The sequence below is a fragment of the Gorilla gorilla genome, chromosome 19 (genome assembly GCF_029281585.2).
Source record: "Gorilla gorilla gorilla isolate KB3781 chromosome 19, NHGRI_mGorGor1-v2.1_pri, whole genome shotgun sequence".
NCBI classification, from domain to species: domain Eukaryota; kingdom Metazoa; phylum Chordata; class Mammalia; order Primates; family Hominidae; genus Gorilla; species Gorilla gorilla.
In genome coordinates, this window is record NC_073243.2 from 30,929,385 (window position 1) to 30,956,262 (window position 26,878).

Consider the following 26,878-nt stretch of genomic DNA (forward strand, 5'->3'; position numbering starts at 1 on the left):
CTCTAGGTGCCAGTAACACCCCCTCCCCCAACTGTGACAACCAAAACTGTCTCCAGACACTGGCAGTTGTCTCCTGGAGGGGGAAAATCTCCCCTGGTTGAGAACCACTAATGTGAAAGAATGAGTCTTGTGAGTGCAAAGTAGAGAAACAAAAGGTGTTCACTCATTCACTCATAAGAATATCACACCAGGTAAAGTCTTCATGAGATAATTCCCTCATGTCAGTTAGAATGAGTGTTGTAACCCACAGGTGCACGCACACAGAATTATTTTCATAGCTTGAAGATATTCTGCAGTTTAAATTCAGTAACAAGAAAACCCATTTTCATCCAGTAAATCCCCAATTGCCACAGGGCAGAAGCAACAAGGACGCAAAGCCTGTCACATGTATCCAGACTCCATTCCCAGGCCCAGGGCAGGACTTCAAAGCACTCTGTACCATGGCCTCATCACAGTGCTCCAGTCAATAATTACCACTAAATGTAAACCAGCTCCCTCCTGTCCCTCAATCAGCCGCTAATTTCTCCCACGTCGAAGCGTCCCTATGCCCATTGCTCTCCCAGATGCTCTCTATGGTCTACATGTCACAGAAAGGTCTTTTTTTTATGCAGGGTTGGGAGGTCTGTGGAAGCTCAGCTCCGCTATCCACTGCCCTCACCCCAAATAGCACGGGCATATCATTTAACCTTTCCAGATCTCCATCTCCTCACTTGCAAAATAAAAGGCCCATATTATATATTCAAAGTTCCCTTTGGTTCTAAAATCTATGAACAGGGATGATGACAAATGATCCACTGTAGGCTTTCTATACAATTGTAAGTATTTTCTCCACTAAAGATTATTCTACATACAATTAGGTTGGTGTTACTGGAATCTTTTTAATTTCTAGTGTTGGGGTCCTATAAAAACCATGATACTGAATAAGCAAAGAATCCTAAGCCATGGCTTCACTATACAGTTACTATATTTCTAGGGTTTTGTTTTTGTCAGTGTGCATCATCTGATATCAATAATATACAAATGAATATTGTCTAATGTCTTCCCACTTTCACTATAGTCACATTTATTCCAGGACTAATATATGAAGCTGATTAAGGTTAAGTGGAGTTTTTTTGGACTTGGATTAATCTGAAGTGCTTCTTTATTCACCGTGTTGCTGTATCCTAGCAATCTTCCTACTAGGATAAATTGGCATATCTTCTGATACAGTCAACTTTGGCAAACCAAGGAAAAACCCTCAGGAAGAGGAATAAACTAGCACACGAATGAACTGACTGGGCCTCTAGATTCACTGAAGTCGTGCTCTTACACAAGGTTACTTCTGTAGTCAGCATGTAAGATGAAAACAGGGCAATACCAATATTGTCTTTAAAAAATCCTTGAATTTGCCCATAAAATACACCTAGTTTTGTGTATAGCTCTGATAATAACTCATGTATAAATAGATAAATATAGAATTTTATATAGGTGTGCAAAACATAATTTTATAGTATTCTTAATTATACTAATTTATCTTTTGGTTTGGGGGGATATCTTGGTGCATATGGGTGAATTCTTGTTAAGTAAAATATAAGTATGAGATGATTTTTCCTGAGATGTTTATCTCAAGCCACTGTATTTTGCACAGATGACTCTTGGCAAAACATACCCAGCAGTCATCAAATATACGATATATATCTAACAGGTCAAAGTTCCTAGAAGAATGACTTTTCATTGAAAAACTCTATTTCATGTGATTTTTTTAACCATATGCAAGTATTATTTTGTGTAAAATCAGCAACGAAAGCCCTAAACAAAGATAGGTTTCCCTCATCATGATGATAATGATGTTAAAATCATGATCCCTGATGATGTTAAAATTGAGAATAAGGCCGGATATTAGTATCAAACCAAAATTGTCATGTTTCATAGGCATATGTGAGTGATATAAATAGTAAGTAAGCAGCACTGGTATTCAGAGGAAGAGATTATTTTCAGTTACAGTGGCCAAGAGGTGAGGGTGGAGGTGATACCTTAAGCTGGGTCCTAAAGGAGACTAACTTGCAAAATGAAAAGAGTGATAACGTGACAACTGCCTCTTAACTTAAAGAAAACCTAAAAAGTATTAACGCCTCCTCCGAAAAGACAGAAAGCCCTACTTTAATCACTAAATATCTCTTCCTGCAATCCTCAAATCAAGCCTGGGGTCACCCTAGTTAGTTTATCACAACAGTGCAAATTATTCAGGATAATTTGCTTGGAGGAATTAATTTAACATATAAATTAATTTTCCCTTCATTGGACACATATCAGCCAAGCATACAGGCAATTTTAACATATAAGTTAGAAAATTAGACACTCATGATTTAAAAACTAAAGAATCCAGATTACCTACCAAAAAGAGATCAAAATATCAGAACATTTACTATCTAAAGCCCCAAATCAAACCCCCACCCCAGACTTTACCACAACCAAACAAACACACTGAGCTTTAGCTTAGGCTGTAAAAGGAGAGGAATTATATTCTCCATCATGAAGGGTAAGTGTGGTCTACACTACAGCCCACGAAAGAGAACCCTGTTATAGAAATATCCAAATGCTGGGCGTGGCGGCTCATGCCAGTAATGCCAGCACTTCAGGAAGCTAAGGTGGGCAGACTGCTTGAGCTCAAGAGTTCAAGACCAGTCTGGGCTATATGGCAAAACACCATCTACAAAAAATACAAACAAATTAGCCGGGTGTGGTGACGCTTGCTTGTGGTCCCAGCTACTCGGGAGGCTGAGGTGGGAGGATCAAGGATCCTGAGAGTTCAAGGCTGCAGTGAGCTGTGATGGCGTCACTGCACTCCAGCCCAGGCAATAGAGCAAAACCCTGTCTCAAACAAACAAACAAACAAATCTGAGAGGAGAGCACAAGCATAGACCATACTACTAACAGTACAGTCAGAGTAAACTGAAACAAAACAAAAAAGGCTCTGTAAGTCCCAGAGTCATAACATTTCTAGAACTGTTCTGATTTCAAATATTTCATCACTATAATGTCCTCAAAATTTTAATATTTCTGGATCCAAATTATATTTAGGCTACAAGAGAATTATACCAATTCACTATAGTACAATCCATGAATTCATGCAATCCACCCATTCTAGGACAGACCTTTTGTTCAAGGACATCTGTCTTCAGTCTTTAGTTCTAAAATAAATTACCAAAGATGAGGACTCCGAAGGAACAACAATGGTTTCTACCAATCCAAAGCCAACTGGCTCCAGGAACTATGTTTGGAAATGACCTTGTTACCAATTGTTAACAAACATTACTTTAAGAAGTCCTATTCTAATGACAGACACTCTTATAGACGACCCTCCCCACCCCTTTTCAATTTCTTAAAGTTACGAAGGATTTTGGGCATTTCAAAAATTATTTCCAGATATCACCATTTATTCAGAGTGGTCTGTCTCACCGCTAATCTTCAGAACAAAAATCCTTTCTTCTCTAACTTCAGTTGTGCCTTCTGTAATTCAAGCCCTGTTGAATTTCAAGCTGTACTAACACCGACTTCTTTAAACAGAAGAGAAGGATAGGAAAGCAGGTGAGGAGAGAGAGTTCAGAATAGCCCTTTTAGTGAGAAAAATAGAAAGCAGGGAAATCTCAGGTTCTGGTTAGTACACTGGGAATGATATGGGAAAGTCAAGGGACTCCAACCCTATACAACTGGATTACTCTCAGGTAACTGAAATGCATCTAAAACAGGAAGAAAAAAAAAAGGCAGGGAAAATAATTCATGGAAACCAAAAAAGTGACTCTAACATCAATTTAAGCTTAGGAAGATTTGAAAGAAAAAAAAAGTTTGCAAGTAAGTGTTGAGTCACAGAATAACCAAAAAATAATGCCTGGCTTTATTAGGTACACATAAAATTTCTTAGAGCCATATACAGGAATTTTCATCAGGCAGCCTCAAGTAACTTAATCTGGTGATAGTCTGATACAAATTCATATGACCATTTTTTTTAAAATGTTTTCTAAAAGTGTTGACTCAATCTTCCCTAACTCTTCTGTTGGGATTGCATAATAGTTACTATGTAAGGCTGACAGTTTCCAAGGTAAATGGTTCTTACTTTCTGAGAACTGATAGTTATAATTTCAGCCTTAAGGAAGGGAAAAAAAAGAAAATTCTAAGAAAGGGGAGATGGAAAAAGCAAAATAGATTCCTCATCAACGGAAGACACAATAGGCCGGGTGCGGTGGCTCACGCCTGTAATCCCAGCACTTTGGGAGGCTGAGACGGGCGGATCATGAGGTCAAGAGATTGAGACCATCCTGGCCAACATGGTGAAACCCTGTCTCTACAAAAAATACAAAAATTAGCCGGGCGTGGCGACGGGCACCTGTAGTCCCAGCTGCTTGGGAGGCTGAGGCAGGAGAATCACTTGAACCTGGGAGGTGGAGGTCACAGTGAGCTGAGATCATGCCATTGCACTCCAGCCTGGTGACAGAGCAAGACTCCGTCTCAAAAAAAAAAAAAAAAGACACAATAACATTAAAGAGCTATTTTGAGATAAGTGAAAAAAGATTTCTGAAAAGGTAGATGTAACAGAGTTTGGCTCCATTTTTGATGTCTGGCCATTGACAGCATTTAAGTTTCCACCATTTTCTATTCTCCCCTCTCCCACACTGCCCCATCGCACACCTGGTGCTTTAGATAAAGAAATCCATGGGCATCTCCTGAGCTCCCAGCACTGGCAGGAAGCTTGAATCCCTCAAGCCCACAGATCGAATGCTCTCCAGCCCCACTCCCTAGCCACTTTAAAGGCCCAGCCTCTTCTCTGTTCTTGCCATTTTGGACCAGCTTTCATCTATCCTGCTCTCCCCAGAAACCCTGTGTATGAATAGTAAACTTTCAAGTTCTCTTAGTGTGTGAAATGTCATCAGTCTTGACATCTGGCCTATTAACTGGGTCCCTCATCTCCCCGGGGGGTGATCACAAAACAGTGGGATGAGGTAAAGCAAACAAAAGCTGCCCACAGGAGGGTATGAGCTGGGGGGCAGGAATGACTACAGATTAAGGCAAAGTTTTATAGGAAGGTGGTATTAGGATATGTAATTAGCTATGAGCTTCTTTATTTTGTTTGGACTTGGCACTATTTCCATCAGTACAAGAAGGGGCAACAAGCTCAGTTCTGCACAACTAGAATTTCTTGGCTTATTCCTGAGGCCAGGGAAGGGGGGTAAAATCACTGCATGGTGACAGCAGTCATTTCAGGTACAGATAAAAATACACACATATACATATAAAAATTGAGCTTTAGAGTCTATTAGGCTAGTCCAGATTTCAGTTCAGTGTTTCTTCACTTGGATTTGTGATATTCTGATAGCTTTGCAAGAGAAAATAACCGGGGTAGGAGACGAGGGATTTTCATCCCTTAAAATATAATAAAGCATCGCCACTGTAACAACCTATAAAAGTATAATTCTTTGGTATTTAACAAAATGAAGAGTCTGAGTGGATTTGTCCAGACATTCAGGGAGATTCCCCACTGTGAAGTCTCTGGTGTCTAATGAGGGCTGCACTACACGAAAGCTCTGCCACATTTATGTGACAGAACTCATACCAGAGAAAAACCCTACAAGTGTAAAGAATGTGGTGAAGCCTTCAGTCAGAGCTCAACTCTTACAAAACATACAAAAGTCTACACTGGAGAGAAACCCTACACCTGTAAAGACTGTGGGAAAGCCTTCAGCCAGAGTTCATCTCTTACCCAGCATCAGAGGGTTCATACTGGAAATAAACCATTTGATTGTCAGGAGTGTGGGAAAGCCTTCAGTAGAAGCGCCCATGTTACCCAACATCAGAGGATCCACACTGGAGAGAAGCCCTGTGTATATATACATACATATGTGTATATACACGTACGTATATATACATACATATGTGTATATACACGTACGTATACATACATATGTGTATATACACGTACGTATATATACATATGTGTATATACACATAAGTATTTGCATATATAAAATATATATATACTATATACTATACATATATATATATACTTTTTTTTTGCAGATACTTGAATGTTTGTGTTCATTAGAGTTCTAGGCTCTCTTGTAACTCTTTTTGTGCTCTTTGGGTGATATTACCCACTCCCATGGCTTCAATTTCATCCATTCTCAGGCAACTCCCAAATCTGTACCATCAGTTAAGAACTCTTTGCTTTTACTAAGATACATTTGGCATGTCGTCCTTATATTCATCTAGCCTCCAGACATTACCACTTAGAGCAGGTTTTCTCAACTGCAGCATTATTGACGTTTTAGACAGACAAGTCTTTGTGTGGGTCCCTGTCCTGTGCATTGTAGGATGTTTAGCAGCATCCCTGGACTCTACTCACGAGATGCCCATAGCACACTTCAGACATTGCCAAATGTCCCCTGGGGGGCAAACTTGCCCCTGGTTAAGAACCACTGGTTTAGACTTATTATAGACACTTCAAACAACTTAAGATAAACTGAACTCATCTTCCACTCCCTAAATTTGCTACTTCTCCTGTGTTTTCCATCTCAGGGAAGAGAACTTCCATTCACCTACACATCCAAACCAGAAACCTGAGAATCTTTTTTTTTTTTTTTTCTTGAGACGGAGTCTCACTCTGTCACCCAGGCTGGAGTGCAATGGCATGATCTCGGCTCGCTGCAAGCTCCACCTCCTGGGGTTCACGCCATTCTCCTGCCTCAACCTCCCAAGTAGCTGGGACTACAGGCGCCCGCCACCACGCCTGGCTAATTTTTTGTATTTTTAGTACAGATGGGGTTTCACCATGTTAGCCAGGATGGTCTCCATCTCCTGACCTCGTGATCCGCCCGCCTCGGCCTCCCAAAGTGCTGGGATTACAGGCATGAGCCACCGCATCCAGCCAACAGATGCAGACTCTTAATATACACTGGCAAACTAATTAGCAACTATGAGGGCAGGGCAAATGCTCACTGGGCCTGTGGCTCTAGAACAGGTTGGAAAGCGCCAGAATGCTCTTTGTGTAGAATGCTCCTGGATATGTCTGGCGAACAAAAAATTAGTTAAGTTCAGGAAACAATGTGTCAATTTTCAAGCCAAAACAAAAGAGAATAGAGTACAGAAATCTGAGGCCTCACGTGGTTGGAAAAGCAAACTGTTTCTAGATCTCATACAGTGGGAAGTAAGTCTAACAAGAGCTTTGAGCAATAAAGGCCCATTACACCTGTTAACTAAACAAAGTGATTTAGCCCTGTAAAAAAAAAACGTCAGATTAAGGATGTGGCCTTCCCACCCAAGCCTATTGTTCAGCTGGCCTTAAGGTTATCTTCAGTTAAGTTGAGAGAGACACATGGTAAGTAAGAAACTAAGAAATAGGACAAGCTGGCCGGGCGCAGTGGCTCACGCCTGTAATCCCAGCACTTTGGGAGGCCGAGGCGGGCGGATCACAAGGTCAGGAGATCGAGACCATCCTGGCTAACATGGTGAAACCCTGTCTCTACTAAAAATACAAAAAATTAGCCGGGCGCGGTGGCGGGTGCCCTGTAGTCCCAGCTACTCGGGAGGCTGAGGCAGGAGAATGGCGTGAACCTGGGAGGCGGAGCTTGCAGTGAGCCGAGATGGCGCCACTGCACTCCAGCCTGGGTGAGAGAGCGAGACTCTATCTCAAAAAAAAAAAAGAAAAAAGAAAAAAAAAAAGAAATAAGCCAAGCTTGAGAATTATATCTAGGAAAGAACTTTGAGTATAAGAAGGCTTTAAGTTTTTGTGGAACAACACCTCTGTGATTTCAATGTACTGACTTTTTTCCTGTGTCAGAGGAATCAGTATCTTGCTTTGATTCTAAGTAATTTATGTCACTAACTTTCTATAAATCTTTCAAGAATTTACTTAGCCTTCAGGGCCCACATCAAATCTCACTACTTTCATTAGCCTAGGAGCTGCTTAAAAGGACTTTAAAATGCTAGTTGAATGAATAAAACCTTCCTAAATCTCTCTCAGCCAGACACATTTGCTCCTGCTCCTCCAAGTCCATACAGCATTTTCCCTAAGACACTTTATTACTGAGTAGGCCCTTAATAATAAGGGCCCTTTATAATAAGGCCCTATTTAATAATAATAAATCTGCTGGTTTGTGCCACACAGATTTGTGTACATCTTTTCTCCCGAAAATATTCTAAGCAGATGCAAGCAAGAAATGCCTCACGTGCCTTTGCATATCTACGCCAAATGTCTCAAGTGAACAAAAAGAAGCTTGATTCTTACCCAACCATGTTCTAGGAGTCATGCTCCTCAATTATCTGCTAAAGAGGCCTCATTCCCATCCTGCCCCCACCATCCTTTCTCTACACTGCCAACTGATGGGCGAGGCTACCAAGCCTCCTGACCTTCACTGCTACTGCCATACAACTGAGGAACACTCAAACACCATCCCGTTGGCAGTCCATCCCACCTGCTTGAAAGTTTCGTTTCAAACTGCTGTGGCTAATGTGGTTGACAAGCTTCATGCTAAGAGAAAAAAATTTGCTTCAGGAATTAAAATAAGATTTCTGAGAAGAGAAGAAAATCCCCAACTCAATTAAAATAAAATTTCCGAGAAGAGAGGAAAATCCCCAGCTCACCTGGGACTCTGCCGTCCGGCAAAGAGCAGCCATATTTTCCTTCTTAAGATACACCTTTTGGGAAAGGGCAGGGTCCTCAGAGGGCAGAACTGGAAGGAAATCAACATAAAGGAACTTGGTTTATCTTTATGTGTCTCAAACCTGTGAATTTAGAAACAGCCACTTATGAGAAAATGTGCCTCTGACCTTGGCAGTCCATAGCTTGAAGGATTTTACAGACATCTATGTAATGAGACTTCAAAGATAATCTCAGAGGATAGAATGAACATAAACTTAGGGAAAGGTATGACCATTAACTGGGCTCAGGATCTGCGTGAGCCACTGCTCTGAAAACGAGGTTCCCTGGGACCAAAAAACCCTAAAACAAAACAAGAAGTGCAATGTTACAGTTGGAGAGGTGCTTAAAGACCTCCAGGCTCAACTCCTTTATTCGCAAATGGAGAAGTGATCAATTTTGTAGAACAAGAAAAAGGGAGTCACAGCAGCAAAAGACAGCAGTGCCCACCCCAGCAGTCATGGTCACAGACACCTTTAGCCACCCCATCGTGAGTATTCCAGGCCCACGGTGAGTCTGTGGCCATCTCAGGCCTGTTAACATCACACACGCTCCACTAAATTGTATGTGTCGTATCATTCACCACTGCATCCTAAGCACCGAGCACGGTGTACTTGGCAGACAGCAGTCCCTAAGTATTGTGAATGAATTAATGAATGAGCCCCAAATTCCCTTGGTCTGATTCTATGCCCAACAAGCAACCTTCTGCTCATAATTTACTTCTCCATTTTGACTTTTTTGCCTGTAGGGAGAGAACTGCTGATCCTATTACCTTTGAGCATTTCTTTGCGCTTATCTCTAGGTAGTAGGGTTACATGCTGTTTATCTTATTCTACATATCATTCTATATTTTCCTAATATTTTACAGTTTATTATTTCTTCAATCCTCTCTCCACCCATCTCCAAAAAGCAGTACTTAAACCTCCCTGTGGATTCGTTTGGGGGAAGAAGTAGTTCTTTTAGGCCTCAGTTATTACCAAGTACTGGGTTTCACAATTTTGTAGAATTCATGCCTCCTGTAATCCTTTGTCATTGGAACTCTGGCTCTGGAGTCTGCCTGCCTACTGCCTTTACATCCTGGCACTGTGTAACCATAGCCAAGTTTCTTCTGGGCTTCAGTTTCCTAATTTTACAAAAGAGAATAATAATGGTACCTACGTTGCTACAATGTGCGTTAATGCACATAAACGGCCCAAACCAGTACCTGGTACAGAATAAGCACTCAGGAAAGGTCATTTAATCATCAGTTAATTATTATTCTCAATATTTTCTGCATATCAACATTAACCAAGACTTTATGGCGCTTTCTTTCTATACTTTGTTTTACGAGGAAAAAAAGGTATGATCAATATGTTTGGTCATACTCCCAAATCCCAACTTCCCCACAAGATGCCTGTCCCCTCCCTGTACTGGACACTGACAATCAGTCGGGGCTAAGGTAGAGTTAGGAACTCCTAAGTTCCAGGACTTCCAGAAATCAGAGGGCCTGAGGGCAGGATATTATAGGAAAGTCAAACAGACTAGAGATAGACTATGGAAGCCCCTTCTAATTTGGGGGATCCCTTTGTATCTCCTTAAGAGAAAGCGCTTTTTAAGAGAAAACTGAAAGAGAGCCAAGGAGCAGTCTCTAATTCTGCCAGAAATGAGCAGCAGGACCATGGACCCTGGGGACGCAAGCCCCAGCTCTAGCCCTGAGCTCATAGAGGTTCAAGGGACTAGGGCTCTCCCATGTGCTATAATGCCAAATCAAATCATCAGCCTCTCCATACCTATTTCTTTCTTCTCTTCCAAGGAGTCTGACTTATCCCCCCTTATCCTTCAGAAAGGCAGGTGGTATAATGGAAAGAGTACGGAAGTAAGGTATCTTCTTTTTTCAGAGTTTCAAATTAAAAGGGAATATTAGTAAAATCACCACCATTCTTCGCACACTCACCACGCACCAGGTGCTTTCCATAAATCAGTATTCACAGATGAGGAAACTGTTAACTTGCCCAAGGTCTCTGTGCTGCCCACACACATTTTACAAGGTTGCTGTAAAGAAAAACTAAAATGAGGTTGTGTGTGCATACTGCAGATTCTCGGCTAATGGCAGGACCCTTTATTTCTATTTCTTACCTCTGTTCTGGAGTTTGCAGGTCCAATCCTCCATAATCATAGCCTTTGCTCCACTATTTGGGTGTAGCAACCTTTCCGTTCTCCACGTATCTTCCTGGGAATTGCCAGCATTCTACCAGAAACTGTGGCAAGAGGTTCTTGGATTGAAGTTTTCCCCTTTTTCATTGTATTTCTTTTTTCATTCTCTGAGACTCTACTCAGAACGCAGAGTCTGACGCAGTATCTTTTGTGCTAAAGCTAAACTCAAGAACTTCGGCAGCCATTTAATCTTCAGGAAGCCCTAAACACACGCAAGTCTCAGTACCTTTATACCACCAGGGCCCTGCAGAGTCAGACACTGGGAACATAGACAGTTACAGACAACAGTAAGGATACTGTGCCTGATGAATACAAAAGTGCAGGGTGGTGGTAAGTGCCCTGCTGGGAGTGCCTGGATTCTAATTTCCACTATGTGCTAGTTGGCTGGGTGACCTACAACAAGCTACTTTTCATTCTTGGGTGTTTCCTTCTTACGTGCAAATGGGCAGATGGATGCCTACTATTAATAAAAGCAACAACTGATTGATCCCTTACTTGGTGTCTGGCCCTGTGTCAACTGTTGCATGTCAAAATTCCATTTAATCCTCACAACCACCACTTAATAGTAGGTACAACAAACCTCAAATTACAGGTAAAGAACACGAGACACAGAGAGTAACCTGCCTACACTCACATCAGAGCAATACCACTCTCTGAAAATGTGGATAAACAGATCTCTGATATCCATCCCCTCCTACGTTCACACTGTCAGTCTATAAAACGGTTCCACCACACTGCAGGCTGCAGAGACATAAGGGATGCGTTGGTGCCTAACCTGGCCCTGGTACAGGAGCCTTGGGCGCTACCTGCCTCACTTTCCAACCAAATGCTCCAGGGTATGCGGGCCCTCAGCCGGTTTCCAAGCAAACGACCCGGAGGTGTCTAGGATAAGAAACACACATACACCCCACTTCCACACGCACAAAACCCAAAAACACGCTCCAGGGGCAGAGGGGGCGCGTCAAGGTGGCCGAACCCTAGCTTCAGCAGAAGGAATTACAGTCAGATCAGCGGGCCCGGGGAGAGACCCAAAAGGGAGCAGCCGGGACCCCAAGTCTGACAATCCACTGCTGAACACACACACCCTGTCCAGCGTCTGCTCCTCCCCGGTCCAGACACAGAGAGGGTGTCTGCTCTGGGGGACAGGGAGGACACAGACTCGCCACGCGCGGAGCTCCTCCAGAGAAAGGGGCCGGAAACGGAAGTGCGCGCCGAGGCTCCTGGGAAATGTAGTCCGGAGCGGCCCGGGCGACAGAGCGAGATTCTCTCTCAAAACAAAAACAAAACAAAAAAACTAAACAATGTTAAAAGTGAAGTTATAGAACGGAAATTTTTTTTTTCTTTGAGACCGAGTCTCGCTCTGTGGTCAGACTGGAGTGCAGTGGCGCGATCTCGGCTCACTGCAACCTCCGCCTCCCGGGTTCAAGCGATTCTCCTCCTCAGACTCCCAAGTAGGTGGGATTACAGGCGCCCGCCACCATGCCCAACTAATTTTTTTTATAATTTTAGTAGAGACCAGGGTTTCATCATATTGGCTAGGCTGACCTCGAACTCCTGACCTCAGGTGATCCACTCACCTTGGCCTCCCAAAGTGCTGGGATTACAGGCGTCAGCCACCACGCCTGGCCCAAAAATTGTTTCTTATGCTTGATCTAGTCTGTTGTTAGAGTCTTGATTGTATTTTTCATTTAATTCATTGGATTCTTCAGTTCTAAGTTTTCTGTGTGGTTCTTTTTTATATCTCTGTTAAATTCCTCATTCAAATTACGAATTTTCTTGATTTCATTGAATTGTGTAACTGTATGCTCTTGAATTCCACTGTTTCCTTAAGATTATTATTTTAAATTATTTTTCTGGAACTTTGTATATTTTCTTTTTTTTTTTTTTTTTTTTTGAGACAGAGTCTCGTTCTGTCGCCCAGGCTGGAGTGCAGTGGCGCAATCATCTCGGCTCACTGCAAGCTCTGCCTCCCGGGTTCACGCCATTCTCCTGCCTCAGCCTCCTGAGTAGCTGGGACTACAGGCGCCCACCACCACACCCAGCTAATTTTTTTTTTTTTTTTTTTTTTGTATTTTTAGTAGAGACAGCATTTCACCGTGTTAGCCAGAATGGTCTTGATCTCCTGACCTCATGATCTGCCCGCCTCAGCCTCCCAAAGTGCCAGGATTACAGGCGTGAGCCACCGCGCCCAACCGGAACTTTGTATTTTTTCTTATGATTGGCATCTGTTACTGGAGATTATTGTGTTCTTCTGGAGGTGTTGTGCTCCTTGCTTTTTCATGTTTCATGTGTTTCTACATTTTTCTTTCTTTCTTTCTTTCTTTCTTTTTCTTTCTTTTCTTTCTTTTTTTTGACAGACTCTTGCTCTGTCGGCTGGAGTGCAGTGGTGAGATCTTGGCTCATGGCAACCTCTGCCTCCCGCGTTCAAGGGATTCTCCTGCCACAGCCTCCGGAATAGCTGAGATTACAGGCGTGTGCTGCCATGCCAGGCTAATTTTTGTATTTTTAGTAGAGACAGGGTTTCACCATTTTGGCCAGGCTGGTCTGGAACTCCTGAATGAACTCAAGCTATCTGCCCATCTCAGCCTCCCAAAGTGCTGGGATTACAGGCGTGAGCCACCGCACCCAGCTCTACATTGATTTATACACATATGATGAAACAATCACCTCTTCCAATTTCATGGAGTAGGTTCTGTAGGGAAAGATTTATTCATATGGGTCTTGGGGTGTTGCTTCAATGGAGTGTGTTGGCTTTTGTTCTAGGTGGATGCAGTAGTGTATTCTCTATGTAAGTTTCTTCAGCAGTAATACATGCTAGTGATGGGCCGGGCGTGGTGGCTCACTCCTGTAATCCCAATCCTTTGGGGGGCTGAGGCAGGTGGATCATGAGGTCAGAAGTTCTAGAGCAGCCTGGCCAAGATGGTGAAACCCCATCTCTATTAAAAATACAAAAATTAGCCAGGAGCGGTGGCAGGCACCTGTAATCCCAGCTACTTGGGAGGCTGAAGCAGGAGAATTGCTGGAATCCAGGAGGCGGAGGTTGCAGTGAGCCGAGATCACGCCACTGCACTCTAGCCTAGGTGACTAAGAAAAACTCGGTCTCAAAAAAAAAAAAAAAAAGTGCTAGTGACATTTGTGAAAGTCTCAGTGGCCTAGGCTAAGAAGTCGTGATGGCGGTCATGTGGCTTTTGCACAGGGCTATTTCTCAAGTCAGGGGCTCATTTGTGTACATGGTGGGTCAGCCAACTTGGGGTTTGGCTCACTGGGGTTGGGGCTATGGGACTGTTAACTCTGGGTGGGGACACGAATGCATTGTTGCTTGGCCAGCCTAGAGGGTGCCTGCCAGTGATGGCCTGTGGCACTGTTTCTCAGACCCTGGACACAGGAGCACAGCTGCTTGGCTGTCCTGGGAACATGTCTTCTAGGCGAAGCCTGTGGAGCTGTTATTTAGGCTTGCAACAAAGGCACAAAGCTGCTTGGCTGGCCGGGAGATGTGTGTCCTGGAGTGGCCCATGGGACTGTTTCTCAGGCCTGGGATGTAGGCACACTGCTCAGCTGACCTGGGGAGGGTGTCTGCCTGGGGCAGCCTGTGAAGCTGTTTCTCAGGCCCTGAACATGGACACATGGCTTCTCAGCTGGCCTGGGTGCATATCTGCTAAGCATGGCCCACAGGGTTTTCCTCAGGTTCAGGATGTGGGCTCATAGCTTCTTGGTTGGCCAGGGGTGGCCTGAAAGGCTTTTTCAGGCTGGCAATGTGGGGGTACAGCTACTGGATCAGCCTTAGGGTGTGCCTTCCCGGGGCACCCTGTGGGATTGTTTCTCAGGCCTGGGATGTGGTTGGACAGCTGGTCAGCCAGCCTGAAGGGCATGTCTGCAGGAAGTGAGCCACAATGCTGCATCATAGGCCCTGATCATGGGTGTGGGGGCTTTGGGTAGGACAGGGGCATGTCAACAATGGAAGTGGGTACCACAGGGTTGTTTCTGAGGCTGTGGGCACAGGAGTATAGACATTCTGCTGATAGGGCAGCATGTCAGCTGCTTGGTGGCTCAAGGACCTCTCCTGCTTTGTGGAGGGTGGTCAGCAGTTTGGCTGGCTCAAGAGCATATTTGCCCTGGGTGGGATTGCCACATAGTTCCTCTGTCTCAAAGTGCAGATGGTTGGCGTCGTCTTCTCTGTTGTGCAGGACCAGAATCACAGTTGATCCTAAGCCCAATCTATGCATAGTGGGATTATGGAGTTTAGCCACCCTTGTGAGATTTGTAGAAAGAAGATGGAGCCCTGATGCTGCAGAGGTGCAGTGGCTACTGACCCCATAGGACGGTGCACTCCAGAGGTGGCTGTAGTCTCAAGATGGCACAGTGCTGCTGATGCCACAGCTTGACTCACAGTGGGTGAGTGGAGGTTGGGAGCACACACTTTCTGTTCCTAATCCAGAGCAGTGTGGTAGCAAGAATTTCAGACAGCTCTCAAAACTAGGCTCAGGGCTTTCAAGGACTGTGGCATTCTCCTGTAGTAAGAACTGTGAGTAAGGCAATGGGGGCTGGTGGAGTTGTTCTGCTTACCCTTTTCCTGTAAGGGGAAGTCCCTCCTGTCTCCAGGCTGATTGAAGCTGGGTGGGGGAGATGGGGCTGCAGAGGCTGGGTAACTCTGCACTGCTCTCCTGGATTTCCAATCACCTCAGCTGCCTCTCCACTCCCTCACTGCACTCCAGTGCTTTCCCTTCAACATTTCAGTAAAATTTTAGCTGTTTTACCTGTTTATTCATCGCCTTGGTCCTTCCTGGATAGGAGGAGCGGGAGCAAGATCCATACATCTCTAGTCAGCCATCTTGCTCTATTTCCAGCTCTTTCTTTGTTATAAACTTTCCTTAATCTAAATTAAGAAATTAACTTTTAACCTAATTATGAACAGATATTGAATGTTATCAATGATTTCTATTAAGTTAGTTATTTGGTTTTACTTTTCCTTAAGAATCCATTAATGTAGCAAATTTCATATCTAGATTTTCTGATGTTAAAATCAACTTGATCATGATATAGGTTAAATTCAGTTGGCTGGCCGGGTGCAGTGGCTCACGCCTATAATCCCAGCACTTTGGGAGGCCAAGGCAGGTGGATCACCTGAGGTCAGGAGTTCAAGACCAGCCTGACTAACGTGGTAAAAACCCGTCTCTACTAAAAATAGAAAAATTAGCTGGGAATAGTGGCTGGCGCCTGTAATCCCAGCTATTCGGAAGGCTGAGGCAGGAGAATTGCTTGAATCCGGGAAGCAGCGGTTGCAGTGAGTAGAGATCATGCCATTGCACTCCAGCCTGGGTGACAAAGTGAGACTCCGTCTCAAAAAAAAAAAAAAAAATCACTTGGTTGGCCAGGCGCAGTGGCTCACACATGTAATCCCATCACTTTGAGAGGCCAAGGCGGGTGGATCACAAGGTCAGGAGATCAAGACCATCCTGGCTAACACAGTGAAACCCCGTCTCTACTAAAAATGCAAAAAAAAAAAAAATTAGCCGGGCATAGTGGCTGGCGCCTGTAGTCCCAGCTACTCAGGAAGCTGAGGCAGGAGAATGGCATGAACCTGGGAGGCAGAGCTTGCAGTGAGCGGAGATCGTGGCACTGCACTCCAGCCTGGGCAACAGTATGAGACTCCGTTTCAAAAAAAAAAAAAAAAAAAGAGGCCGGGCACGGTGGCTCACGCCTGTAATCCCAGCACTTTGGGAGGCCGAGGCAGGCGGATCATGAGGGCAGGAGATCGAGACCATCCTGGCTAACACGGTGAAACCCCGTCTCTACTAAAAATACAAAAAATTAGCCGGGCGAGGTGGCGGGCGCCTGTAGTCCCAGCTACTCGGGAGGCTGAGGCAGGAGAATAGCATGAACCCAGGGGGCAGAGTCTGCAGCGAGCCGAGAGACTCCGTCTCAAAAAAAAAAAAGAAAGAAAAATTCAGTTGTCAGTTGGCTAATATTTTATTTAGGTTTTGTACTTATGTCCGTAAGTAAAATTGGCTTATAATTTTCATTTTTATTCCTTGTATTATCTTTATCCATTTTAAGAACCGAGTTTATATTAAATTACTAAAATAATCTGGCCGCTTTATCTCTTTTTATTCCTCTGAGTTGTTTTAGAACACCTTTTATATAAGATAGAGAAGATCGGTTCATTGAAAGTTTGGTAGAATTTGGAGTGTGCCCCACATTTTAATTTCTTTTATGGTAATTGAGCTATTGAAGTTTCCAATTTCATTTTGTACCTTTTTATTTATTTCATATTTTCCTAAACTTATCTACTTCATCTATGCTTTCAAATGTATTGGTGCTTAATACTGTCCATTGTGTCTCTCTTTCTGTTTATCCAATCTGCAGTTGTATAACTTCATCTGCTCTCTTAAATTCATCATTCTCATTTGAAGTTTGTGTATCTTATTAATCTATTCATTAAACCAGCTTTTATCTTTGTTTGTTTTAAGATGGAGTCTTGCTCTGAAGATGGAGTCTTGCTCTGTCATCCAGGCTGGAGTGCAGTTGCGTGATCTCAGCTCACTGCAACCTCTGCCTCCCAGGTCCAAGCGATTCTCCTGCCTCAGCCTCCTGTGTAGCTGGGATTACAGGCATATGCCACCATGCCCGGCTAATTTTTGTATTTTTAGTAGAGATGGGGTTTCACCATGTTGGTCAGGCTGGTCTTGAACTCCTGACCTCAGGTGATCCACCCACTTCAGCCTCCCAAAGTGCTGGATTACAGGTGTGAGACACCACGCCCAGCCCAGCTTTTGCTTTCAATAGTCTTTTTATTGGTTTTTGTGTACATGACTTCCTTGATTTTTGAGCATTTATTATTTCTGTATTTCGTATTCCTTTGGCTTAACCTGCTCCTTGAATAAACTTATTAGCTCACTTGTTTCCAATTTTTCTTAAATGTATTTAAATTAGAAATGTTTTCTAAATACTCTTCTAGAAGTACTCTAACATTTCTGAATAACTTGTGATTCAGGTTTAAGTATTTTGTAACTTCTTACACTATTTTCTCTTTAACCCCAAATTTACTTAGTATTGTGGGGTTTTCTTTATTTTTGTTTTTAATATTCAGAAAAAGTTTTAGCTCTCTTTTCTTTTTTATTTCTAATTTTATTGCATATCTTCAAAGAGCAATAGATCTGTGCTGTCCAAAATGGCAGCCAATATAGCCATGTGTGTACCAAGCACTCGAAGTGTGCCTAGTCTGAATTGAGAAGCATTGTAAGTGTAAAAAACACCTCCAAATTATGAAGACAGTGCAAACAATATAAAGTATCTTATTGATAAGTTTGATATTGATTACAAGCTAAAATAAAATATATTGGATATGTTGGATTAAACAAATATGTTTATGTAATTAATTTCACCTCTTTTAAAAGTTTTTAAAATAGAGCAACTAGGCCGGGCGCGGTGGCTCACGCCTGTAATCCCAGCACTTTGGGAGGCTAAGGCGGGCGGATCATGAGGGCAGGAGATCGAGACCATCCTGGCTAACACAGTGAAACCCCGTCTCTACTAAAAAATAGAAAAAATTAGCCAGGCGTGGTGGCGGGTGCCTGCAGTCCCAGCTACTCGGGAGACTGAGGCAGGAGAATGTCAAGAACCTGGGAGGTGGAGCTTGCAGTGAGCCGAGATCGTGCCACTGCACTCCAGCCCGGGTGACAGAGCAAGACTCCGTCTCAAAAAAAAAAAAAAAAAAAAAATAGAGCGACTAAAAACTAAAATTACATATGTGGCTTACATTATATTTCTCTCTATATATAGTGGTATTGATGCATGTGAATTATTTTAAATCTCACTGAAGAATCATCTGTATTTTAGCATATGGTCAACTTCCCTGAATAATGCATGCGTGCTAGAAAAGAATGTATATTCTCTGTTGCATGTAAAGTTGCATGTAGACCTATTATCTTGAGATTCATAATCCTGTTATTGAAACTCCTAAAGCTGTCCTTCCTTTTATCTTCTTGATATATTGGTTTTTCAGAGGATTATGTAAAATTTTCCTACTATAGTTATTGATTTTTCTTTCAGTCGTTATACCTTCTTGATCTCACATTCCTTTTATAAGTTTATAATGTGTCCAGACAAGGTGTTGTAGATTTATTTTTCCTCGTTTCTTCCTGCTGATTACTATGAACACTAGAAATAACAAACAAGAACTCTGACAGATAGGAAAAGGAAATTGGACTGGGTAGACAGGGACCCCAGGACTGGAGGATCATCATGTTAGTGGGGCATCTTATAACCCCAAGCCTAGCAATAGAAGATGGCCCACGTAGACTTATTCCTCCCCCTGTGGAACAAGGGCCCCACTAACAACACCAGGTAAGCCTGGAGGGATTGATTGGAAACCCCACTAGCCATAAGCAGCCAGAAGGGATCCCATCAGGCCTGAGACTCTCCTCTCCCATCTAGAGCAACAGGTGGATGGGCAGTACCATCACAGGGGACCTGCCACAGCAATCACAAGCCCAATCAGACCTGGGAATTCCTATTCTCCCACCCCAAACACACAGACACACACACACACACACACACACACACACACACACACACACACACACCCCTAGAGACACCAGGTGGTTGGTTAGTACGGGCAGGTGGAAATCCCACCATATAGAGATACAGGACTCCACACAGGAAGCACTCTACTTCCATATGGACTGAAGAATCCCTTTCCCCACCTTGGCCCAGACTGGGCAACCTCTTTCCACTCATTCAGGCAACACCAGCAGGGATCAGTAGATAACCCAGAGCGGACCAAAATAGTGACACAAAGGTTCTGAAGACTAAATAGTCACTGGAAGCACAGCACACCACAAAAAGTAGACCAAGGCCTGTATACTATATACTAAACCTAAATAAATCTTCTAAAAAATGAAAGATTTAAATAGAACCCAAAGTGTCTTAATATCCAGAAATCAATCCAAAATTACCCATCATCCCAAGAAATAGGAATATCACAACTTGAAAGACAAAAGACAATCAACTAATGCTTATACTGAGAAGAATCAGATTCTGGAATCATCTTGTCATGAGGGTTTAAAGCAGCCATCATAAAAAACAGTTTCAGTAAGAAATTACAAATTTTCTTAAAACTGATGAAAAATAAAAAATCTTAGCAAAGAAATATGTTATAAAAAAAGAACCAAAATAAAATTATGAAATTAAAAATATACAATTACTAAAATATTTAAAACTCACTGGATGGGCTTGATAGTAGAGTGGAGATGACAAATAATAGAACCAGGGAACTTGAGGAGAGATCGCTGTAATTTACCCAATCTGAACAACAAAAAGAAAATGGACTAAAAATAAATGAACACAGCCTCTGGACCTTTCTTTGGGACAATGACACAAGATCCAGGAATCTTAACATCAGAGTCCCAGGAGAGAAAAAAAAGAGTAGGACTGAGAATATTTAAAGAAATAGCAGAAAATAATTTCCCAAATCTGGTTTACGTTCCAAATTATGAAAGACGTATACTTACAGATTCAAGAAGCTGAACGAACCCCAAATAAAGTCAAATAAATTCCTACCAAGACACTTCGTAATTAAAATGCTGCAAACTAAAGATAAAACAACTATTAACAGCAGCAGACAGAAATGTTTCCATTACATCCAGGGGAACACCAATTTGATGACACCAGGTTTCATGTTTGAAATCATGAAGTCCAGAAACAAATAACACATTCTTTAAGTGCTGTCAACTCGAAGAAAAAAAGAAAAGGAACTGCAAACTGTGAATTGTATCCAGTGAAATTATCCTTCAGGAATGAAGAGGAAATCCAATCATTCTCAAATGTATGTAAACTACAAGAATTTGTCGCTATCAGATTTAGCCTTAAGGAATGGTTAAAGGAAATTCTCTAAACAAAAAGAATATAATAAATGAAAGTATCATGGAGTATCAGGAAGCAAGAAAGGAACAACAGAAAAAGTAAAAATAAGGTAAAATACAATAGGTCATACCTCTTCTCAAATTTTACAAAATAATGTCCATTTTTTGTCCATTATAATGTTTTTTTAATCTTGAGTTTAATTTTTTTTTTTTTTTTTTTTTTTGAGATGGAGTCTCGCTCTGTTGCCTAGGCTGGAGTGCAGTGGTGCAATCTCGGCTCACTGCAACCTCCGCCTCCCAGGTTCAAGCAATTCTCCCGCCTCAGCCTCCCAAGTAGCTGGGACTACAGGCACCCACCACCACGCCCAGCTAATTTTTGTATTTTTAGTAGAGATGGGGTTTCACTATGTTGGCCAGGCTGGTCTCGAACTCCTGACCTTGTGATCATCCCACCTCAGCCTCTCAAAGTGTGGGGATTACAGTTGTGAGCCACTGCACCCAACCAAATTTAATTTTATTAATAATAACATTGTTATCTGGCTATTTTTTGTTCATATTAGCCTGGTTTATATTTTGTAATAACTTGGATTTTAATATTTTTGTTTTGCTTGAATTCCAATGTATGTTTTTAAAAAAAATATTGCTGCATTTTGTTTTTTTTACTTATTAGTTTTTTTTTTTTTTTTTTTTTTTGAGACAGAGTCTTGCTCTGTCACCAGGCTGGAGTGCAGTGGCACCATCTCAGCTCACTGCAACCTCCACCTCCCCGGTTCAAGTGATTCTCCTGCCTCAGCTTCCTGAGTAGCTGGGACTACAGGCGCCCACCACCATGCCTGGCTAATTTTTGTATTTTTGGTAGAGACAGGGTTTCACTATGTTGGCCAGGATGGTCTTGATTTCTTGATCTTGTGATCCACCCTCCTTGGCCTCCCAAAGTGCTGGGGTTACAGGCGTGAGCCACCATGTCTGGCCCTACTTACTAGTTTTTAATCCAAATGGAGATTCTCAGCCTTTTGATAGATAAGTTTGACCCATTTACATTTATCGTGATAAATTATATAATAGGTCTTATTTTGTGTTTTCTTTTCTTTTTTTGACACAGGGTTGTGTTTTCTCTTTTCCATACTTTCTGTTTCTTCTATTCCTCTTCTCTCAGTTTCCATGGAATAATCACTTCTTTTCTTTTTTCTTTTTTTTTTTTCTGAGATGGAGTTTTGCTCTTGTTGCCCAGGCCGGAGTGCAACGGCGCGATCTCGGCTCACTGCAACCTCCGCCTCCCAGGTTCAAGTGATTCTCCTGTCTCAGCCTTCCAAGTAGCTGGGATTACAGGCATGCACCACCATGCCTGGCTAGTTTTGCATTTTTAGTAGAGACGGGGTTTCTGCGTGTTGGTCAGGCTGGTCTCAAACTCCCAACCTCAGGTGATACACCTTCCTTGGCCTCCCAAAGTGCTGGGATTACAGGCGTGAGCCACTGCACCAGCCAGTCACTTTGAATATTATACATCCTATTTTTATTCTCCTGGTGCTTGTACCTAACTTATTAAAACCCACACCTATGTTTCTTCCCCACCCTCCCATCCATTTTTTATGGTTGTGAATGTGTATTTTTTTATGCTGATCAGCCCAGGGTACTATATACAGCAAAACTATTTTTTCTTTCTTTTCTTTTTTTTTTTTTTTTTTTTTTTTGAGACAGAGTCTCACTCTGTTAGCCAGGATGGAGTGCAGTGGCATGATCTCAGCTCACTGCAACCTCCGCCTCCCGGGCTCAAGCAGTTCTCCTGCCTCAGCCTCCCGAGTAGCTGCGATTACAGGTGTGCGCTACCACGCCCAGCTAATTTTTGTATTTTTAGTAGAGATGGGGTTTCACCATGTTGGCCAGGCTGGTCTCAAACTCCTGACCTCAGGTAATCCGCCTACCTCGGCCTCCCAAAGTGCTGGGATTACAGGCGTGAGCCACCACACCCAGCCTTTTTTTTTTCTTTTGAGACGGAGTCTCACTCTATCTCCCAGGCTGGAGTGCAGTGGCATGATCTTGGCTCTCTGCAGCCTCCCCTTCCCAGGTTCAAGCGATTCTCCTGCCTCAGCCTCCTGAGTAGCTGCGATTATAGGTGCATGCCACTATGCCCAGATAGTTTTTTTTTGTTCTGTTTTTTGTTTGTTTATTATCATTATTATTATTTTGAGACGGAGTCTCACTCTGTCACCCAGGCTGGAGTGCAGTGGCACAATCTGGGCTCACTGCAACCTCCGCCTCCCGGGTTCAAGCAATTCTCCTGCCTCAGCCTCCCGAGTAGCTGGGATTACAGGCATGTGCCACCATGCCCGGCTAATTTTTGTATTTTTAGTAGAGACAGGGTTTTGCCACGTTGGTCAGGCTGATCTTAAACTCCTGACCTTAAGTGATCCACCCACCTCAGCCTCCCAAAGTGCTGGGATTACGTGAGCCACTGCACCTGGCCAGTGTTTTTTTTTTTTGTATTTTTAATAGAGATGGAGTTTCACCATATTGGCCAGCCTGGTCTTGAACTCGTGACCTCAAGTGATCCACCCACCTTAACCTCCCAAAATGCTGGGATTATAGGCGTGAGCCACCACACCCGGCCTAAAAACTGAAAATAGAACTACCATATGATTCAGCAATCCCATGACTGAGTGTTTATCCAAAGGAAAGGAAATGAGTATGTCACAGGGATACCTGCACTTCCATGTTTATTGCAGCCATATTCACAATAGCAACTTAAGTGTCCATCAATGGATGACTGGATAAAGAAAATGTGGTATATATACATAATGCAACACTATCTGGCCATAATAAAAAATGAAATACTATCATTTGCAGCAAGATGGATGTAACTGAAGGTCATCATGTTAAATGAAATAAGCCAGGCATAAAAAGACAAGTACTGCATGTTCTCAGTCATATGTGGCAGCCAATAAAGTTCATCTTATGGAGGTAGAAAATAGAATGATGATTACCAGAGGCTGGGAAGGGTGTGGAGGGTGATGAAAAGGGGTTGATTAACAGGTACAAACACACAGTTAGATAGAAAGAATAAGTTAGAATCTTTAATAACACAGTTAACAACAATATATCGTATATTTTAAAATCACTAGAAAAGAACATTTCAAATTTCCCCAACACAAAGAAATGATAAATGTTGAAGGCGATGAATATCCCAAATGCCCTGACTTGATTATTACATGTATTATGCATGTATCAAAATATCACATGTACCCCATAAATATGTACAAATATTATTTATCAATATTACATTTTCTTCTTGTAATCAGTCCTGCTATTGACAAATCAGATTTATTTATTTATTATTTGTTGAGAAGCCACAAAATGCCAGGCACTGTTTTTTTTTCACGTCGATACCTTTTTTTCTTCTCAACAATCAAAATACAAAGTTAAACACAATCGAGCCATTGTTTTGGTTATGCATAATGTGTATGCCTCCAAAAACAGAAGAAAAATAGGAAGAAGTACCCTCACTGAAGGTTCCCTGACTCGTCTTCCGGCAGATCCAACGAAGGGAGACTCAGGAAAATCACACTTAGAAAGCTGCCCAATGAGGTATTTATGCAAAAAGAGTGTTCTGGAATTAAGAACATACTTTTATATTCCTGTATTTCTCAAAGAGATCGGAAAAGTAAATCACACACATTGAATTTTATTATTTTCTAAAAGAGGCCTCTGCCCCTTTAGTAAAATGAAATGAGGGGAGACAGCCCACGGTGGGGGTTTTAATTGGAAGAAGTCCTCGGCCAGAAACAGTCCTGAATGTAACCTCTGCCTTTCAGGAGAGAGGTCTGAATTTTATCATCTGGGGGGTGGGATGAAGGTCGGGGACTGAGCTGGAGGTCTTTAGGCTTGGTCAGGTGACAACACAAATCAACGTGTTGCTCAGGCTCCATAGCTGCTGGATGGCTTTTAGGGTGTCAGATGTTTGGGGAGACGGAGGGAACAGAGCACTGCAAAGATACTTTATTCCCATCTACTGGGAGAAATATGCTGGAAGTATTCAGCTTCAGGTCATGAATTCGACCTGCTGTAGAGGTGTAGGTTTTTGGGTTTTTTTTTTTTTTTTTTTTTTTTTTTTTTTTTTTTATTGAGACGGGGTCTCACTCTGTCCCCAGGCTGGAGTGCAGTGGCGCGATCTCAGCTCACTGCAAGCTCCGCCTCCCGGGTTCACGCCATTCTCCTGCCTCCAGCCTCCCGAGTAGCTGGGACTACAGGCGCCTGCCACCACGCCCGGCTAATATTTTGTATTTTTAGTAGAGACAGGGTTTCACCGTGTTAGCCAGGATGGTCTCGATCTCCTGACCTTGTGATCCGCCCGCCTCGGCCTCCCAAAGTGCTGGGATTACAGGCGTGAGCCACTGCACCCGGCCGAGGTTTAGGTTTTTTCAGGTTCTCTCATCAGCAACCCACTGGAAGGTAAGTGTGGGGAATGCACCAGTTAGTTCCCACTGTCCGGGCTGATGGAGATCTGACACTACCTGGTACTATTCCAGGCACTGTTTTTAACACTGAGGATTTTTTTTTTTTAATTGTGATTGTTTTCTTTTGTAGGTGATCTATGTTTTGTTTCTGGAAGGCTTTAGAATTTCTTCGTTAGATTTCACCGTAATATGTGGTGTCTTTTCATAATTTTGTTTGACTCTCTATGAATAATTTCAATATGAAGTCTTTAATTTTTTATTTTTCCATAATTCTTGATTATTTCTTAAAATAGTTCCTCCTCTCTGTTTTTCTTTCCTTATGGATTCTCATAAAGTCTAGTCAGCCTCCATACTGCTTAATATTTCTTTCGTATTTTTCAACTTTTTCTCCCTTCCTGATATCTTCTGGAAGTGTAGAGTTCCCTAGCCTGATATTGTAGCTTCACTAGAATATTCTAGATATTCACTTTTCAATTTTACACATTCTGCTATCCAATCTAGTATTAACCATCATATTTTGACACACAGTTTCATTGTTTTTATTTTTATGACAAGTTCTTGCTTGATATTTCCTGTCTCCTCCTTTATCATTCTTAGGATAGCTTTTTAAAAGTACGTGTACAGGCCACACACCTCCTAGGACCAACTGTAGCCATTTGTCTTCCTGTGGGTTTCAAATCAACTTTTCAATAGTTGCTCAGTCCAACAATTTTCCCTCTTCCAGACAATTCCCAGATTGGATTTTGACAAAGAAGATCCTCTTTTATGTTAGAAAGTGGAATTAGTTAAATTTTCCTGCATAACAATATGACTACATACTTAGTGGTCCAAAGTAGCACACGTTTATTATCTCATAGTTTCTATGGGTGAGAGTCTGAGCACAGTTTAAGTGAGTCCTTTGCAGCCAGCTATCAAGATGTCAGGCAAGACAGGGTTCTCATGGGAAGACTCTACAAAGAATGATTCACTTCCAAGCACACAGAGCTGTCCAAAGGGTTCAGCTCCTTGCAGGTTGTGGGACCAAGGGCCTTCGGTTCTTGCAGGCTATTGGCTGGAGGCCACCCTCAGTTCCTTGTCATATGGGCCTGCCCAACATCACCACCACTTCATCAAAGCCAGCAAGAGAGGAGTCTCCTAGCAAGACACACGTTAGACTTTTATGTCACCTTTATTGCACTGTATTGGTTAGAAGCAAGTCCCAGTCCATACACAAGAGGGGATTGCACAAAGGTGTAACTACCAGGTGGCTGAGATAACGGGAGTTACAAATCCCTTCTGGGAGCTGGAAATCATCTTTCCTTGAAGTTTCTAAAAGCCACTGAACGGTTTGAAGCACTAAAGTAATAGCATATTCTTGTTTTAGAAAGAGCACTAGCCAGAAAGTGTCGAGAACAGATTGGTGGTAGAGAAAACCTTAGTTAGGGAATCCAGTTACCAGGCTGCAACGGCAATCCTAGTGAAATGGTGGTGGCCCCAACTAAGGTAATGCTACTGGGAATAGAGAAAGATGGAAACAATTGAGTTATTTAAGATATAATGAATAGGACTTGGTGATAAATAGATAGTGAGATCAAAGAGTTAAGAATATTCAGGCTCTGGTTTGTGCAAATGAGTGAGTGGGCAGTAATGTCATTCACTGAGAAAAGGAGGGCAGTCTAGACACGAAGCTGGAGGTGGATGGGTTAGTCCTCTAACAGAATTGGAGA

At 42.6% G+C, this 26,878-nt stretch overlaps 1 protein-coding gene across 13 annotated transcripts in view; it reads right to left on the reverse strand.

The window, feature by feature from the left end:
- TRIM16 (tripartite motif containing 16) overlaps positions 1-12,061 on the reverse strand; it is a 48,402-nt gene extending 36,341 nt beyond the window's left edge. For 3 of the 13 annotated variants that reach the window (XM_063700656.1, XM_063700655.1, XM_063700652.1), the window contains exons 1-3: positions 10,784-12,048; positions 10,609-10,699; positions 8,614-8,702 (exon numbers count right to left, since the gene is read on the reverse strand). In XM_063700656.1, the coding sequence (XP_063556726.1) occupies positions 8,614-8,702; positions 10,609-10,687 (168 nt within the window). In that variant the 5' untranslated portion in view covers positions 10,688-10,699; positions 10,784-12,048. Of the gene's footprint in view, positions 1-8,613; positions 8,703-10,601; positions 10,713-10,783 lie in introns of those variants that run through there. The other 10 variants (XM_063700651.1, XM_055366932.2, XM_063700653.1 and 7 more) reach the window with 9 other exon arrangements.
- Positions 12,062-26,878: the final 14,817 nt, after the last annotated feature.